General features: G+C 41.6%; 1 protein-coding gene across 2 annotated transcripts in view; it reads left to right on the forward strand.

Annotated features, from left to right (window-relative positions):
* The window catches only part of NFE2L3 (NFE2 like bZIP transcription factor 3), a 36844-nt gene extending 21022 nt beyond the window's left edge, over positions 1–15822 (forward strand). For both annotated transcript variants that reach the window (XM_069729880.1, XM_069729881.1), the window contains exons 2-5: positions 9623–9784; positions 10350–10430; positions 11656–11757; positions 13463–15822. In XM_069729880.1, coding sequence (XP_069585981.1) covers positions 9623–9784; positions 10350–10430; positions 11656–11757; positions 13463–14695 — 1578 coding nt within the window. In that variant the 3' untranslated portion in view covers positions 14696–15822. The remainder of the gene's footprint in view (positions 1–9622; positions 9785–10349; positions 10431–11655; positions 11758–13462) is intronic.
* The last annotated feature ends 1322 nt before the right edge of the window (positions 15823–17144 follow it).

A 17144-nucleotide genomic window follows, 5' to 3' on the forward strand; every position in this document is an offset into this window, starting at 1 on the left:
GAAGCTCCGGGAAAAAACGCACAAAAAACGCGAAAAAAGAACGCATGCGGATTTCTTGCAGAAAATGTCCGGTTTTGCTCAGGAAAATTCTGCAAGAAATCCTGAACGTGTGCACATAGCCTTAGCGTTTTCTTAGAATTTTTGCAACCTGGAATAACTAAATGTCCCAAAAAATCCAGGACCTTTTGAGGTCATAATAATCATACCCTCTGATGATGGTTTGCTCCCATTATATTACTGTGTAATTTATGGTAAGGAGTTCCTAATTATTAAATGCAGTCATGTTTTTCTCTATTATGACTGTACTGCATTGTAATTAGCCATGTAGTTGCTTCATAATTTCCTATGGTTACCTAAGGTCAGATTTGTTATTTTGTGCCTCCCTTCTCAGATGTGTATGTACTGTATATCAGAACAGGTTTTTACCTATTGCCTGAACTATTGGGCACACAATGTTCCTGGGCCGTTATCCACCTTAATATTTTAGTATATTAGTAAACTACAGTTCATGCTAGGATTTCACCTCAGGCATTGACCCGCCATGTAATATTACTGTGTTCACTAACGATTTGAGTAGACCTTCTGCCACAGCTATCCCTGGTGGAATATAATTTAGGCAGATTCCACCTGGATACCACCCACAAATAAAGAACACAAAGCACAAAAATGTAAAAACAACATTGCTGTGCAGATATTCATTCTTTTGTAACTTCTTTTAACCACTTTGGGGTTCGGAAACCACGAAGAGGTTAGAAGAAGTGACGTGTTAATTCTTCAGGAGGCTTTGTTTGGAATCCTTATAGTTGAAGCCACTTCAGGTAAAATACCGCCAGCTCTTTTCTGAAGCAGCTTCGCCAAGGAAAACTTACGTGGTCCAACCAGCGTCTTAAAGACTCTTCATATGCGTATCCTTAGGTTGGAATCACACGTGTGTTTTACGTTCCTTTGCACGGATGCGCTGACCCGAATTTGACAACCTCATACTGTTGAGTCTAGGTCAGGAGACCCGTGGCCGGTGCTTGCATCGTCATTAAAATGCAGAGGTATGAATGTGGCCTAAATATGATCCTGTCGAATTAAAACCAATATGACGCAGTATAAGGTAGGGGAACATCAGTTTGGCTCCAGCTTCTTTCATCCACTCCCAGTTGTGGCATGCATGATGGTAGATCAATAATACACGAGTATTCTACCTGAGTAAGGTCTCGTCGCCATCCCACCTCAGTACTGTGCATTACCGTGTACACAACTATTATCTGTCTTTCCATAGGTTTACAGGGGTTTTCCATCACTAAAATATTGATGACGTTTATGAAAGACCATCAACATCATAGTACTGGAAACCACCTTTGTCAGCAGCTCTTCTCCTAATCTAAACTCTGGATGTAACACCGTTAATAATATAATGTGTTTGTGGGGGCATATGATCACACGAAGAATGGCTTGTACTAACCACACTCCAAATATTGTTGCGAGTAAATGAAACGAGCGCCAATTGACTTCCTATATCGGTGATCAACATCCATTGCCTGCAATTTAACGGTTAGTGTTAAAAAAAACCCTAAACGCCCCTATACACTTCATCTAAAAGTATGATGTGTATGGGGGTCTCATGACTCTTCTAATAGTGTCAGGAAAGTTAAAGGGAACTGTCACCTGATTCATGTAGCCCAAACCGAAGGCAACATGAATCGGAGCCTGGGTGCCCGATTGCTACCAGGTATATTTTCTCTGAAATGCGTAACGCAGGGGCATTTTAGAGAAAATACACTGTACCAGGATCATGGCCGGAGACTACTAAATTATGCCGTCGAGCAGATCTACTCAGCGCTACAAGAGATGATGGAAGGATACCTCGCTGTGCAAGAGACCTGTCAATCATCAAGCGCGGGACTGGGAAGAGCCCGCCGGGGGCAGAGCCAGGACTAGCCAGGTCTCTGTCTATCTTGCCCTGAAGGATTTTTTACAGTATACCTTCTCTGAAATGCCAGAGTGTTTCAGAGAAAAATATACTAGGTTGAAAATATGCAGTCAGGCTTTTTCATGCTGCCTGCGGTTTGGGCAGCATGAATCAGCTGACAGGTTCCCTTTAACTTTCCTGACAATATCTGTCAGGAGAAGAGACATGAGGACCCCCAATCATACTTTTAGATAAAAGGTATAGGGGCGCTTAGGGTTCTTTAACACTAGTCAAATTGCAGATGCTTTTGTTTTCAGAGAAGATACAACACGGTCAGGGGAGTTTGGCAACAACTTTTTCCCCTTGCCCTATAGAAAACTCCATGCTTGGCCGATTATGGGGGAGTCAGAAGAGATATTTGTTTTCTGACATCTGTCACATGGGTATGACCAGCTTTAAGGTCTCCATATGCAATAGACCAGTGTTTCCCAAACTCCAGTCCTCACGGACCCCACCAGTCATGTTTTCAGGATTTCCATAGTGTTGCACAGGTAGGACAATTCCTGATGCCGTGATGATACTTCCACTACTTGAGCAATGCTAAGGAAATCCTGAAAACATGACCCGTGGGTCCGTGAGGACTGGAGTTTGGGAAATACTGCAATAGACTAACATCAGAAGAAAGATAGTTTACTGTGTATGGGGGACACTCCCCGACAGATGGTCTAAGTTCGGACTGCCAATTGTTTTGTTCTCCAAGAGAAAGGCCGCTGGTAGAGATGCCTAGCAGTGACTCGTAGAGAACACAAAAGTGCTCGGCAGAACAAGTGCTATCGTGTATGGGAGGTACAGGAGAGGTAGCTGCCGAACCATCATTTAGCCAACAATTATAGAACTTGTATCCATAGTCTGTATGCCTATTCCAGTTCACATTGAGTCCTATTATCATTATTCCTACAGGTTCTGCCTACATCTGGTTCTCCTGTATAGGTAACTGAAAAGTAACCTCTCTGGATCGGTGAATGTCTGTCCTGCCTTTCTTTCTTTTATGAGCTACAAACTTTTTTTTGTAGACTCTTTTAACAAACCTTCCCCTCCCCAGTAAGGACAGGAAGCCTGGCTGGAGGGACAGCTGTCTACTGACATGGGAGCAGCTGCTGCAGAACACTTAAGAACAATAGGCTTAGAAGGCAACTTAACATCTGCTGTGGGCTAATCATGGGGGTTTGTGATGTGCAAATTTTCACCCTCCCCCTAAAGATTAAGTTACCTGTAATACCTAAGCAGAGAGTCTTGTGATCCTCTACTTTCATGATCTCTCATGTCTTTCCACTAAAGTATTGGAACACATTTTCAGGTCTAGTCCTTGTATTTCCCAAAACAAGAGTTCTGTTTGGGGAATTTGCCATCATTATCAGCATTTTTGGGGGTTTAATATTATAACTTTCTAAAAGGTTATTTCAACTTAGTAAACTCATTCCATATGATTCATTAGGGCATATTGGCGTCATAAGAGTGCCCATTTATGTACTGGAAACCATAGTGTTAGAACATGCTCGTTAGTTTCTTTTTATTTAGATTTTTACACGATAGTCATTGTTATAAAGGATAACAATGGATAGTGTCACTTTCAATCCTCTTTAAAAATGTATAATGGAGAAGAAAAAAATCTAAAATATGGACAAATGGAAAACCAGATCACGACCAAACTGACAGCAATGGATGTGTAATAAATGTAATTTATTATTCCAAAAATATATTCTAAACCCTGCTGTGCGCCTCATCACTTTGTGTTTGTCACTGCATGTATTGTAGCTTAGGTAATTGGTAGGTTGTGTTTGGCAGGAGAACAGATAGAGAAGGACAGTACAGTAGATGATAGCTGATGGAAAAAAAGAACAAATGTTAAATCCTATAAGCTGGGGGGGGGGGGAGGGGATCCATCTGTTGAAGATTCGGCTTTTCGGGATGACCACCCCACATTTCCACCTCTTGTTACACACCATAGTTGACCAATTCATTGCATTAGCTAAATAAGTCAACCCAATCACAGTACTCGGGGAATTTTTTTTAAAGAACGTTGACCAAGATTTTTAACACCTGCTGTATCAAAGAACGCAGATAAAGGCCCGGATTCATTACGATCAGCATTGTGTATACCAGTCTTAATGAAGTAAGCAACATAGTAAGTTGTGCCAAATTCATTATTAGGAATATGCCTCATTAATGAACTTAGTGCATCTTTCATCTGTTGTGTGCCACTGCCAGAAATGTACATCAGGCAGAGTCTGGCTTAAATTTCCGTTGTAAATTATTATGAATTTGTCGGACGACCTCGGCCCCATGTTTTGCCTACTTTTCAAAAAGTTAGTAAAGCTGGCAGAGAAGGTTATAAAAACACCAAAAATTGTAAAACTTTTGTTCAACATTGAGATCCAAAAATAAATAATAAATTCATAACATTTCAATCAGTTTTAAACTAGAATTCTGGCGAAATGTCACTTAGATGACTTTCTGGTTGCGTATAGGACATCACAGTAGTGAAAATGACTGATTCTACACTGGTACAAAGTAGCACTGGTATGCGTAATGGCACACCACAGTGCCCTCCATGCCCACGATTAATGAAAGACTCAGGGACCTATATGCCGGCAATAAACATTAGATGGCTCTTGGCTGAACATTAATGCTTCAACCGACTTTCATCCCATCCAACACTCCCAGTCGAGTGCTTCTGTGTTCCCTATGAAAAAGGCGATAACTCACTAGTCGGCTGGTAGCTTATCTCGGGGAGAAAAATGTGATCGGCATTTCTAAATCGGACATATGTGATCGACATCAGTCTCAACCATCCTCAGCCGGTGCCCCCATACCCAGTAGACCATTAGCCGAACCGATAAGATCTGCAAGTACAGCCGACTTTAGTCTAAGGTGCATGGGGGCTCTTAAGGTACCTTCACACTAAAGGTACCTTCACACTAAACGACGCTGTAGCGATCCAGACAACGATCCGGATCGCTGCAGCGTCGCTGTTTGGTCGCTGGAGAGCTGTCACACAGACAGCTCTCCAGCGACCAACGATGCCGGTAACCAGAGTAAACATCGGGTTACTAAGCGCAGGGCTGCGCTTAGTAACCCGATGTTTACCCTGGTTACCAGCGAAGACATCGCTGAATCGGCGTCACACACACCGATTCAGCGATGTCAGCGGGAGAGCCAGCGACCAAATAAAGTTCTAAGCGACGCTGCAGCGATACCGACAACGATGTCGATCGCTGCAGCGTCGCTGTTTGGTCGCTGGAGAGCTGTCACACAGACAGCTCTCCAGCGACCAACGATGCCGAGGTCCCCGGTAACCAGGGTAAACATCTGGTTACTAAGCGCAGGGCCGTGCTTAGTAACCCGATGTTTACCATGGTAAAAGTAAAAAAAACAAACACTACATACTTACCTTCAGCTGTCTGTCCCCGGCGCTCTGCTTCTCTGCACTCCTCCTGCACTGACTGTGAGCACAGCAGCCGGAAAGCAGAGCGCTGACACAGGATGCAGGAGGAGTGCAGAGAAGCAGAGTGCCGGGGACAGACAGCTGAAGGTAAGTATGTAGTGTTTGTTTTTTTTACTTTTACGATAGTAACGAGAGTAAAAATCGGGTTACTAAGCGCGGCCCTGCGCTTAGTAACCCGATGTTTACCCTGGTTACCAGTGAAGACATCGCTGAATCGGTGTCACACACGCCGATTCAGCGATGTCTGCAGGGAGTCCAGCGACGAAAGAAAGTTCTGGCCTTCTAGCTCCGACCAACGACATCACAGCAGGATCCTGCGTGTCAAACACAACGATATCGCTAGCCAGGACGCTGCAACGTCACGGATCGCTAGTGATATCGTTGTGAAGTTGTTTAGTGTGAAGGTACCTTTAGCCACAGTGTCTTCAGAAGCAGAGTCTTTAGTTTCCTGACTACACATTACGGTAATTTCAAAAGATATCCTTGTGCAGTTTACAAAATGAAATCCATAAGGTGATATTTCATGTGGTTGTACTCAGTGAGGATGGGTCTGAGGAGAACATTATCTGGACACCCAGAAGGAGCATTTTCCTGCCCTATCATTTACGGACTCAGATTTTCTCTTTATCCTTTAAACCTGAATACTCGTTATATAATCACGTTACGTACGTAGTCTTGTTATATTACTATTATATTTGGATATATTTTTACTAAGCTGTTACCTAATTGTATCCAGTTTACTATCACATATACTGTACAGACCAAAAGTTTGGACACACTTTCTCATTTAAAGATTTTTCTGTATTTTCATGACTATGAAAATTGTACATTCACATTGAAGGCATCAAAACTATGAATTAACACATGTGGAATTATATACTTAACAAAAAAGTGTGAAACAACTGAAATTATGTCGTCTATTCTAGGTTCTTCAAAGTAGCCACCTTTTGCTCTGATGACTGCTTCGCACATTCTTGGCATTCTCTTGATGAGCTTCAAGAGGTAGTCACCGGGAATGGTTTTCACTTCACAGGTGTGCCCTGTCAGGTTTAATAAGTGGGATTTCTCACCTTATAAATGGGGTTGGGGCCATCAGTTGTGTTGGGCAGAAGTCTAGTGGATACACATCTGATAGTCCTACTGAATAGGCTGTTAGAATTTGTATTATGGCAAGAAAAAAGCAGTTAAGAAAAACAAGTGGCCATCATAAGAAATGAAGTTCAGTCAGTCCGAAAAATTGGGAAAACTTTGAAAGTGTCCCCAAGTGCAGTGGCAAAAATCATCAAGCGCTACAAAGAAACTGGCTCACATGCGGACCGCCCCAGGAAAGAGAACCGAGAAAACAATGGACACAAGAGCTCAAAGTAACAAAATAAACAACTTTATTAAGAACAAATAAAAACTAACAATAAATATATGCAAAATACCATATGTAAGACACAAAAGATGCAATAGATAAAAATAGAGGCGAACCTAGTACCACGCACTGATATAAAAGTACACTCAAGGGCAAGTCATTAGTAGCTATAAGGTCAGAAGGCCATACAAATGTAATCAAGATGACAAAATAGTAAAGAATAGTAGGCTAAAAGACCTAAAAATAAGTAAACGTGACAGCTACATAAGCAGTGATAAATGACAAAGCTCCAAATTACTAGCCAGGCAGCAGGAGGAACATGCATATGCATAGACTACTATATGGGAAGATCCCCTGAAAGCACAGTGCACAAAAGTAAATCCCACAAGGTATAAAAGTCTATATGATCCAAGTTTGGCGTATGAGTCTATAAACTCCTAAAGTTCCCCGAGGAAGCAACTATTGCGAAACGCGCGTCGGGGCTCCCTCTTCCACGCATGATAGCAGCAGGTTGGTATATGCCTTAACCCCACACTGGCTTAGTCTTCTCCTTTTGCATGGGACTTCCCAGGATTACATGTGGTACCTGATAGAGTATTACTTTAGGAGTTTATAGACTCATACGCCAAACTTGTTGGATCATATAGACTTTTATACCTTGTGGGATTTACTTTTGTGCACTGTGCTTTCAGGGGATCTTCCCATATAGTAGTCTATGCATATGCATGTTCCTCCTGCTGCCTGGCTAGTAATTTGGAGCTTTGTCATTTATCACTGCTTATGTAGCTGTCACGTTTACTTATTTTTAGGTCTTTTAGCCTACTATTCTTTACTATTTTGTCATCTTGATTACATTTGTATGGCCTTCTGACCTTATAGCTACTAATGACTTGCCCTTGAGTGTACTTTTATATCAGTGCGTGGTACTAGGTTCGCCTCTATTTTTATCTATTGCATCTTTTGTGTCTTACATATGGTATTTTGCATATATTTATTGTTGTTAGTTTTTATTTGTTCTTAATAAAGTTGTTTATTTTGTTACTTTGAGCTCTTGTGTCCATTGTTTTCTCGGTTCTCTTATATTATATTATGGTGGAGCATTTATATTAATTTGTTTGCCCTCTCTGTAGGTTTATCGCCCCAGGAAAGGAAGACCAAGAGTCACCTCTGCTTCTGAGGATAAGTTTATACGAGTCACCAGCATCAGAAATCGCAGGTTAACAGCAGCTCAGATTAGAGACCAGGTCAATGCCACACAGAGTTCTAGCAGCAGACACATCTCTACAACAACTGTTAAGAGGAGACTTTGTGCAGCAGGCCTTCATGATAAAATAGCTGCTAGGAAACCATTGCTAAGGACAGGCAACAAGCAGAAGAGACTTGTTTGGGCTAAAGAACACAAGGAATGGACATTAGACGACCAGTGGAAATCTGTTCTTTGGTCTGATGAGTCCACATTTGAGATCTTTGGTTCCAACCACAGTGTCTTTGTGCAACGCAGAAAAGGTGAAAGGATGAACTCTACATGCCTGGTTCCCACCGTGAAGCATGGAGGAGGAGGTGTGATGGTGTGGGGGTGATTTGCTGGTGACACTATAGGGGATTTATTCAAAATTGAAGGCATACTGAACCAGCATGGCTACCACAGCATCTTGCAGCGGCATGCTATTCCATCCGGTTTGCGTTTAGTTGTACCATCATTTACTTTTCAACAGAAAAATGACCCCAAACATACCTCCAGGCTGTGTAAGGGCTATTTGACCAAGAAGGAGAGTGATGGGGTGCTACGCCAGATGACCTGGCCTCCAGTCACCAGACCTGAACCCAATCGAGATGGTTTGGGGTGAGCTGGACCGCAGAGTGAAGGCAAAAGGGCCAACAAGTGCTAAGCATCTCTGGGAACTCCTTCAAGATTGTTGGAAGACCATTCCCGGTGACTACCTCTTGAAGCTCAAGAGAATGCCAAGAGCGTGCAAAGCAGTCATCAAGGCACAAGGTGGATACTTTGAAGAACCTAGAATATAAGACATAATTTCAGTTGTTTCACACTTTTTTGTTAAGAATATAATTCCACATGTGTTAATTAATCGTTTTGAGTCCTTCAGTGTGAATGTACAATTTTCATAGTCATGAAAATACAGAAAAATCTTTAAATGAGGTGTGTCCAAACTTTTGTTGTGTACTGTATATTTTTGTAGCCATAAGCATCATTCCCAAGTCCTGTCCTGCTCACATGAGGTCTTGGTGAAAATGGAGCTAAAATCTGCACTATTTCAGTAGATCCACGTGGCACTGAAAATCTGAGGATTTTGCCCACGAATTTGTACAGCTAAAATGTGATACAAGTCCATCTCATTCACCCATTGACCAGAAGCACCAAAATGTAGGAGACACATCTAATGTAGCAAACATTAGAGACAAAGTCCAGCATCAGGCAAAAGGATTTGTGACATTACTCAATTTTCATTGCAAATCCCTCGCGGCAGCCCCGCTTACATGATTTAGTCTGCTCTTTCCATTAATCACAACACACATGTTGGCGGTATATGCTGCAATGGGACAAATTTGGCACAAATTTTCTGTGCTGTTTTTCACCCTTTTGAAGTGGTTTACCCAAATTATAAATTCTTTCCCATCCATATGATAGGGGATAGCTTGCTCATCTCTCTTTGCCTGATTGGACACTGCCGGTCTTCGTTATTGTACCATGTCTGCCAATTGGAGGTGCATCAAGTAACACAGTGGGGCAATGTTGTAGATAATGATAGCGGTACTTACAAAGTAGAGTCTACTTTTATCAATCCTGTAGTAACTCCCTAAATACAGCCATTGTAAGGAGATGTTTTCCTCAATGTTTCAGAAACAAGAAGATAAACTGGGATACAGTGAAGAACCCTACGGCTATAGCTACCTTCACAATGACAATGGGAAGACGGACATGGACGAGGAGGTAGCTCAGAGCAGTGAAGAAGGTGACCCCAGCAATACAGGCGCAAGTGACAGCCACGACATAGGAGCAGAGGTACGAGTATGAAGTGTCTCCCAGTGGTCTGTGGACTTGCCGCATTCAAAATGTGTAGATAAGTTTAAGAAACTAGAGAGAACTTAAAACCATTATAAGTCAGTGTTCACGTAGCATGTTCATTATGAGGCTGGTGAATGTGATGGGAGCATCCATTTGGCCCCAATAACCTTACATATTCTAAAAGTGGCGCCCTGTACAGCAGCCTATATTCTGTGAATTAAGTCCTCCACTTTCAGCAAATCGAAAACAAGATGTGTTAGCATATAAATACACAATCATCAATATCATACTTAGTCTTGTGAGACAGATAGGAACCACATGGCTCAGCCGTTCCTCTTCAGAGGCTTTTATTCACATATCGGGCACATTTCAGCATACGGGCAGGAGCTGGCTCGTTTCCCAAGATCAGGCCGACGTCCTTTTCGGGTCATACGTGACCCTGCTGGATCCATTCTAACCAATGATACTGGACAAATGAGCATAGTCTGAGCAGTTTTCATTTCCATCTGCACCCAGGCCACGCTGACATTTTTTGTTATGGTAACGCTTTCCAATTTTGCAGATTGACCGGAACACGACTGAGCCGTCTCTGTTCTTCGAAGAGTTTATTCAACTGCTGGCGCAAACTGAAAACGCATTGGAGGTAAATCACGTTCCGTGGCTGCTGCTTACAGACACTGAGCTGTCATAAATAAATTCTGTATAATTAATTTATTGTACCACTAAAAAAGAGAGAAAAGATACTGTGCAATTATAGATTTGTTCTGTACATATTGGATATATGGGCATACACGTACACTGATAGGCCATAAAACCATATGCCCAATATTGTGTAGGACGTAGTTGTGCTACCAAAACAGCTCCGACCCTTCTGGCAACAAGATTCTTAGGAGCAGAAAAGTCCTGTAAGGTGTGAGGAACAACCTCCATCGATTGAGGTTTGCATTTCTAACACATCCCTTAGGTGCTCCTTGGGGCACAGATCTGGGGAGTTTAGAGGCCAAGTCAACAAATTGAATTCTTTGTTTCTTAGACCATTTTGGAGCAGTTTTTGCAGTATAGCAGAGCACAGTATCCTACAGATAGAGGTTATTAGGGAATAATGCTGTCATAATGGAATGGTCTTAGTGTGCAACGAGGTTTATGTTGATGGAACTTATTAAAGTACCATCCCTATGACTGCCAAGAATCAAAGTGTGCAAAGCAGTCATCAAAGCAAAAGGTGGCTACTTTCAAGAACCTAGAATATAAGACATAATTTCAGTTGTTTCACACTTTTTTGTTAAGTATGTAATTCCATAAAAATACAGAAAAATCTTTAAATGAGGTGTGTCCAAACTTTTGGTCTGTACTGTACATTCTGGTGCTTTAGTAGAGCAGATCTGGGTATGCAGTCAGGCACTTTGATGCAGCAGAGCCAAGTGTGCACGCTGACATAGATGAGTTTGTCTGGAGTCACAGTTTGTGGAGATTGCTGCAGAACTTGGTTTCTTTTGAGGCTCAGCAGAGATTGCAGCATGTGATAGCAGATTGGGATTACTGTATGAATTTTGAGCTAGGAGAGTCACATCGGAGGTGTGGGCCGGGTTACCATGGTAACCCAAAATTCATCAGATCAGAGGAGTTGGCCGCCGGGTAAAGTGGATGTTATAAATCGGCGCTGAGGCCAGAAGAGGTGAGTGACTAAGGGATGCCATATCCCAGTGATACACCATCAGTTTATGAGAAACCTCTTATCAGCTAATGCTGTTGTGTTGTAGAGTATTTACCAAGTAATGGGACTTTATAGAACATTGTGTCTAATGGCTCTACATGCTGTTCACACTATCGCAGAACATGTCATTCATCATATTCTTTGCATCTTATAGGGCACAAGTGAAAATTCTCTACAAAGTGTGCAACCGTCCTCCAGACCTGGGAACTCAGTAGGAGAATTGTGGCAAGATTTCCTTTCTTTGCCTGATTTAAATGTAAGATTATTTTATTCATTTTTTTAATTATTGATTTCAGTAGTGCACATCAGTCTGCGTGGTTAGGATGAATAGGAACTAAAGTTACCAAATGCCTTAGGACTGCACAGCAAGGTACCAACACTTAAAGAGCATCTGTCACCACATTGACCTATCTAATCTGAACTATTAACATGAGCATATAGGTTATAGGCTGCTGAAAAGACGGAAACTTGTATGCTTCATATCAGAGGTGTTGTTGTGCATAAATCATCTTTTATCACTTTTTGTAAATGACCTCTTCCAGGCTATGGGGGACACTGCCTGGAAGATAACTCTGCCTCCAGAGATTATTTTACAGGAAGGGGACTTAGGGTACCGTCACACAGTGAAATTTTGATCGCTACAACGGTACGATCCGTGACGCTCCAGCGTCGTAACAATATCGCTCCAGCGTCGTAGACTGCTGTCACACTTTGCAATGTACAACGCTGGAGCGATAATTTCATGACGTATGTGCGATGTAGAAGCCGTTGGTTACTATGCACACATCGTATACGATATATGTTACACCATGCGATCATGCCGCCACAGCGGGACACTAGACGACGAAAGAAAGTTTCAAACGATCTGCTACGACGTACGATTCTCAGCGGGGTTCCTGATCGCAGGAGCGTGTCAGACATTGCGATATCGCTCGAACGTCACGGATATATCGCTCGAACGTCACGAATCGTGCCGTCGTAGCGATCAAAATTTCACTGTGTGACGGTACCCTTACCCATATGATATGTAATGGCCGCTCTCCTGACCTCACTGCAGAGCTGTGTGTGATTATACCTGACACATCTGCAGGTTCCTCTCAGTTAACATTTCACAGGCAGACAGGGCTGCAGTATTGTTACAGCAGAGCGACCTCCCCAGAGCCTGGAAGAGGTCATTCATATATAAGAAAAATGTAGATTTCTCCAGAATAATACATTGGATCACAGATATCAAGGTATAATGATATTCAGCTTCCTCTGACCTACATGCCCATATGGACAGCTTAGAAAGAACGATCCTACTGACAGATTCCCTTTTAATTTGTTATCTCATGGAGATTGCCCCTGAATATGTCCCAATACAGTAAATAAACGTTGGAGTTGGAGGGTCGCCGACTCATCTGTGCATTGATCAAAGAGCTCTTCATGTGAATGGCTTCCGTATAATACTACACTTGCTTTATGGCAGCCAACATCTTTCTCTAGGGGACAGCAACTGAATTCTCTTATTGGCTCACACTGGGTGTAAAGTTCAAGTATTAGGCTGACAAAGCCCCACCCAACGAAAAACCAAACCCCGCTCACTCATCAATTTAATTGGATATCTACAAGTGGGTGCGGTTTCGGCCAGGAGTGGGCAGGGTTTTGGCCCCATTAACGTTATCTTAATTATGTGTTCACCTAGTGTGAACTCATATTTATTAGGGATCCATTTAAGATCCAAAAGAGCCGGCTCTTTTTGATGAGTGGAGCCAAGTGAGCCAGATCCCCAAAAAGAGCCGGATGCCCATCACTAGTTAAGGGACAGTGGGCGCAGTGCTCCTAACAAACTTATTCCTTGCTTCATCAATGTCCTATTGCAAATTGGTAGATTTGGAAAGTTATATTTTATGTTGGAAGGAATAGTGATGAATTATAAGTGTAGTGTAGCTGACCTTTTCATACTTATTTTACCTCTGTAGATTACACTGGAGGACATTCAGTCCATGTCTAATACCAACAATGCCATCAGTACTTCAGGACCATTCAGTGCACATCTAACAGAGACAATAAGCCAAGATATCAGCCTACCGGAGGCCATGTTTGCAAGTCCCACCGCCAGGTCCAATGAGGACCAGGGATCAGAGAACTTGCTGCTCTTAAATTCAAGTGCTATTCCTGAAGATCCCTTAAGTGCCACAAATCTGACCAATCTATTTCCAGCTACTAACAATAACTCCAGAAACTCAACTAATCAAGATCTTTTTTCTGGTCTTGATGAGAATGTATTTGATGAAATTAATTTAATGTCTTTAGCCCTGGAAGAAGGATTTGATCCTCTAGAAGTCTCTCAGTTATTTGAAGAACCAGACTCAGATTCTGGACTTTCCTTAAATTCAAGCCATAGCCCAACATCGGCAAGTATATCTGACACTTCATCTATAACCTTTGGGGAGGAAGAAGGTGCAGCTGGCTACAGCAGCGACTCCGAATCCACCTCATATGATGGTTTAGAGGGAGCAGTAGGTGGAAGTGGTTCCGAAATCAACAAATTTTGTCAAATTGATGATTCAGACTATTACAGTGAGATGTCGCTACACAATGTTCATCACAACCATACATATAATCAGTTGCCTGATCAGGTGGAGCCTAGTCCAGAACATCATTATAGCTGGTCAGTGAAATCCAGCAAAATAAGGAGCCCATGTGTCAATGCAATGGATAAAAGTCTCAGTCGAGATGAACGGAGAGCCAAATCCTTAAAAATACCATTCTCAGTGGAGGAAATTGTAAGTATGCCTGTAGAGATGTTTAATAGTATGTTGTCCAAGCATTACCTGACTGAGACCCAGGTGTCTATCATACGAGATATTCGGCGTCGGGGTAAGAACAAGGTGGCCGCTCAGAACTGTCGTAAGCGTAAGTTGGATGTCATTTTGAATTTGGAAGACGATGTAAATCAGCTTAAAGTTCAAAAGGAGAAACTACTGAAAGAGCAAGCTCAGTGTAGTAAATCCATGAGTCACATGAAACAAAAGCTAAATGATCTGTACCGAGATGTATTCAACCGGTTACGAGACGAGCAGGGCCGACCTGTCAATCCAAACCACTATGCCTTGCACTGTAACAGCGATGGCAGCATCATGGTTGTCCCAAGGAGACTGTTCAAATCGGAGCCAAAAAAAGACACACAGAAGGACAAGAAACAAAAATGAGAAAACATGTAGTGGTGGCATGAACTAAAAATGCTGTAAACTGGGAGAGATTAAAAACTGGATCAGACTTTTGGAGATCTTATCAGTTCAGGTGGCAGCTGAACATTTTTCCTGGTCCTTGTAAAAACGACACAAAGAAGCTGCTTTTTTTTTCTCCTAAACTGGCACTAAACTTGTACGGACCTCCTGGTATGCCACATATGAATATCTGCATGGTCGTACACTATTACCCGTTAGATGCAGCTTTCTTTCCTTTCTAGAGTAGATATAACATACGATAAGACCTCTATTGAAAGAAATGATTGTTCTTAAGTAGAAATCGGGCCAATTTTCTGGTAAAATTGGATTTTTAATATATATAATCTGGAGATTTGGCATATCGACAAAAGACCTTGCCACCAGAAAAAATCTTTAAAATACAAAGTGACCTTAGATTTAGTCTGTCGCACTGGAGCACATTGTTCACGTAAAGTTCTGGCTAAACATTTTTATTCTGTTATGTACGTTTTTATTTATACGTATGGTGTGTAAGGAGCTATAAATTATGATGTGGACTTTTTTTTACACTTTGGTTCTTGTTCTACTTTTTTTTTCAATAGGTCCTGGTGGCTGATCATTCTTTTTTTTTTATTCTTTTCTTTTTTATTTGTCATGTGTTTAAGACGATCATTTCTAGCAAGCTGGAGTTGCTTCTTTTATATTACTTTGTATGTGATTTCTCCAGTGAACATGTTGGCTCACAAAGTATTTTTTTTGTACCATGAGAATATTTGCTAAAGAGTTTTTAATTTACGATAATGTTATTTTGCATTTATACTACAGGGATATTCACAAATAATTGTGTTCCAGAAATCCAGCATGGAACCTCCTGCCCCTATCTTCACTTCCTTCCTAATTTGTTATTTTTTGTCAACTCTGATAATTTAGTAAGTCAACTCTTGGTTTCACACAGGGTAAAAAGTGATGGGTCGGAGAGGCTTATAATTTATTGGAGGGAGGGTTGCTTAGAAGTGAATCCCTCCTTTAAGTTTGTTTGTCAGCACTGGGAGACTTTTCTTAGACTAGGATGATTAAAAAGAGACATATATCACTGCAACATATTAAATATAACTTATGCTCATAATTAATCCCTTAAGCATATTTTTTTCTGATGATGTTTAAGCCATTTAAATATGACATAGTAACTTGCACCACGTTAGTTACCATATATACAGTCAGAAAAGCTGATATATCCAACCAAACTTTGTCTCACTACAATATGGGAGTCGTATGTTGTAGTGAAATATAAATAGTACAAGTATCTTACAGAATGTTAATATTGGACTTCTGCTCTCATACGCCCCTCTAGTTCCATGCTCAATAATCCTATATCTTTGAAGGCTTCTCAATACCATCCACAATAATGTATTCATTCGAGAAAAACGGAATGTGTATGACACAAAGTCAACCAACCTTGGGGATTTTTGTCAGCACCAGTCATCTCTCTAATGATCTAATGTGGAAGGTATTCTTGGAGAAAGAAGGTTTGGCCATGTTTGATTTTAGCATGCTTGATCCTTTTTTCCTGTAGGGTATAAGCTGCTGCCAGAAGTTTTGGGGAGTTGCCGAATTGCCTCTGACCATTGAGAACACATGTGAACTCAGCTGATAGGGAAACAAGTCTTCGGCCAATAACGATCTAAAGTGCATGGCCACCTTAATGTTCAGGTTGTGTTTGACTCATCGGTAAGAGGTGGACATCAGGAAGGCTCTGATAGATGACTCTGTGGCTTCCATAACATCAGCCTTATACCACGTGGTCTACATTATTTTCTGGGATGATTATTTATGCAGTGGAAAGCATGGTCAACTATGCTTTTCTATAAAGTAAGCCCCTAAACCCACATATATGACCCTGTTGAAGGCCAACTTGTCATTCTTTTTTTGGCCTGTAGTGAAAGTTGGGGCCTATGGTTACGTTCAGCATTGAAGGCTTCTCTGGTGCGTGCATCAAACATTCCCATAATATGATGTGAACACTGGCCTAAGGGATGTGATCACTCACTGTGTACATGCCATGGTAGGTTTTAACTTTGATGCAGCCTAGGCCTAAAATGCATTTTATCTATGCCTGAAAACTGTTTGGGAACTTTATTATTAATGTCTATTGGTATACCAAATAGACAACAACACGTCATAAGCATAGAACCAGATCTATCAGCTGTCAGTGTGTGCCTTTTCTGCATAATTTTGGAACTACGCCAAAGCATTTCGGCTAAAGTTTGAACTGTTTTTAAAGATAAAAAGTACCCATGTATTTCAGTAAAAAATGCAATCATTTGACATTTGATGGGACTCATACAGCACTGAGGTGGCATGCTTTATGGTTCAGGACCACGGTGCTATTTAGATGTAAAAACAACTTAATTAAAGGTACTGTCACACTAGACGATATCGCTAGCGATCCGTG

This window comes from Ranitomeya imitator, chromosome 6 (assembly GCF_032444005.1).
Source record: "Ranitomeya imitator isolate aRanImi1 chromosome 6, aRanImi1.pri, whole genome shotgun sequence".
Taxonomy (NCBI): domain Eukaryota; kingdom Metazoa; phylum Chordata; class Amphibia; order Anura; family Dendrobatidae; genus Ranitomeya; species Ranitomeya imitator.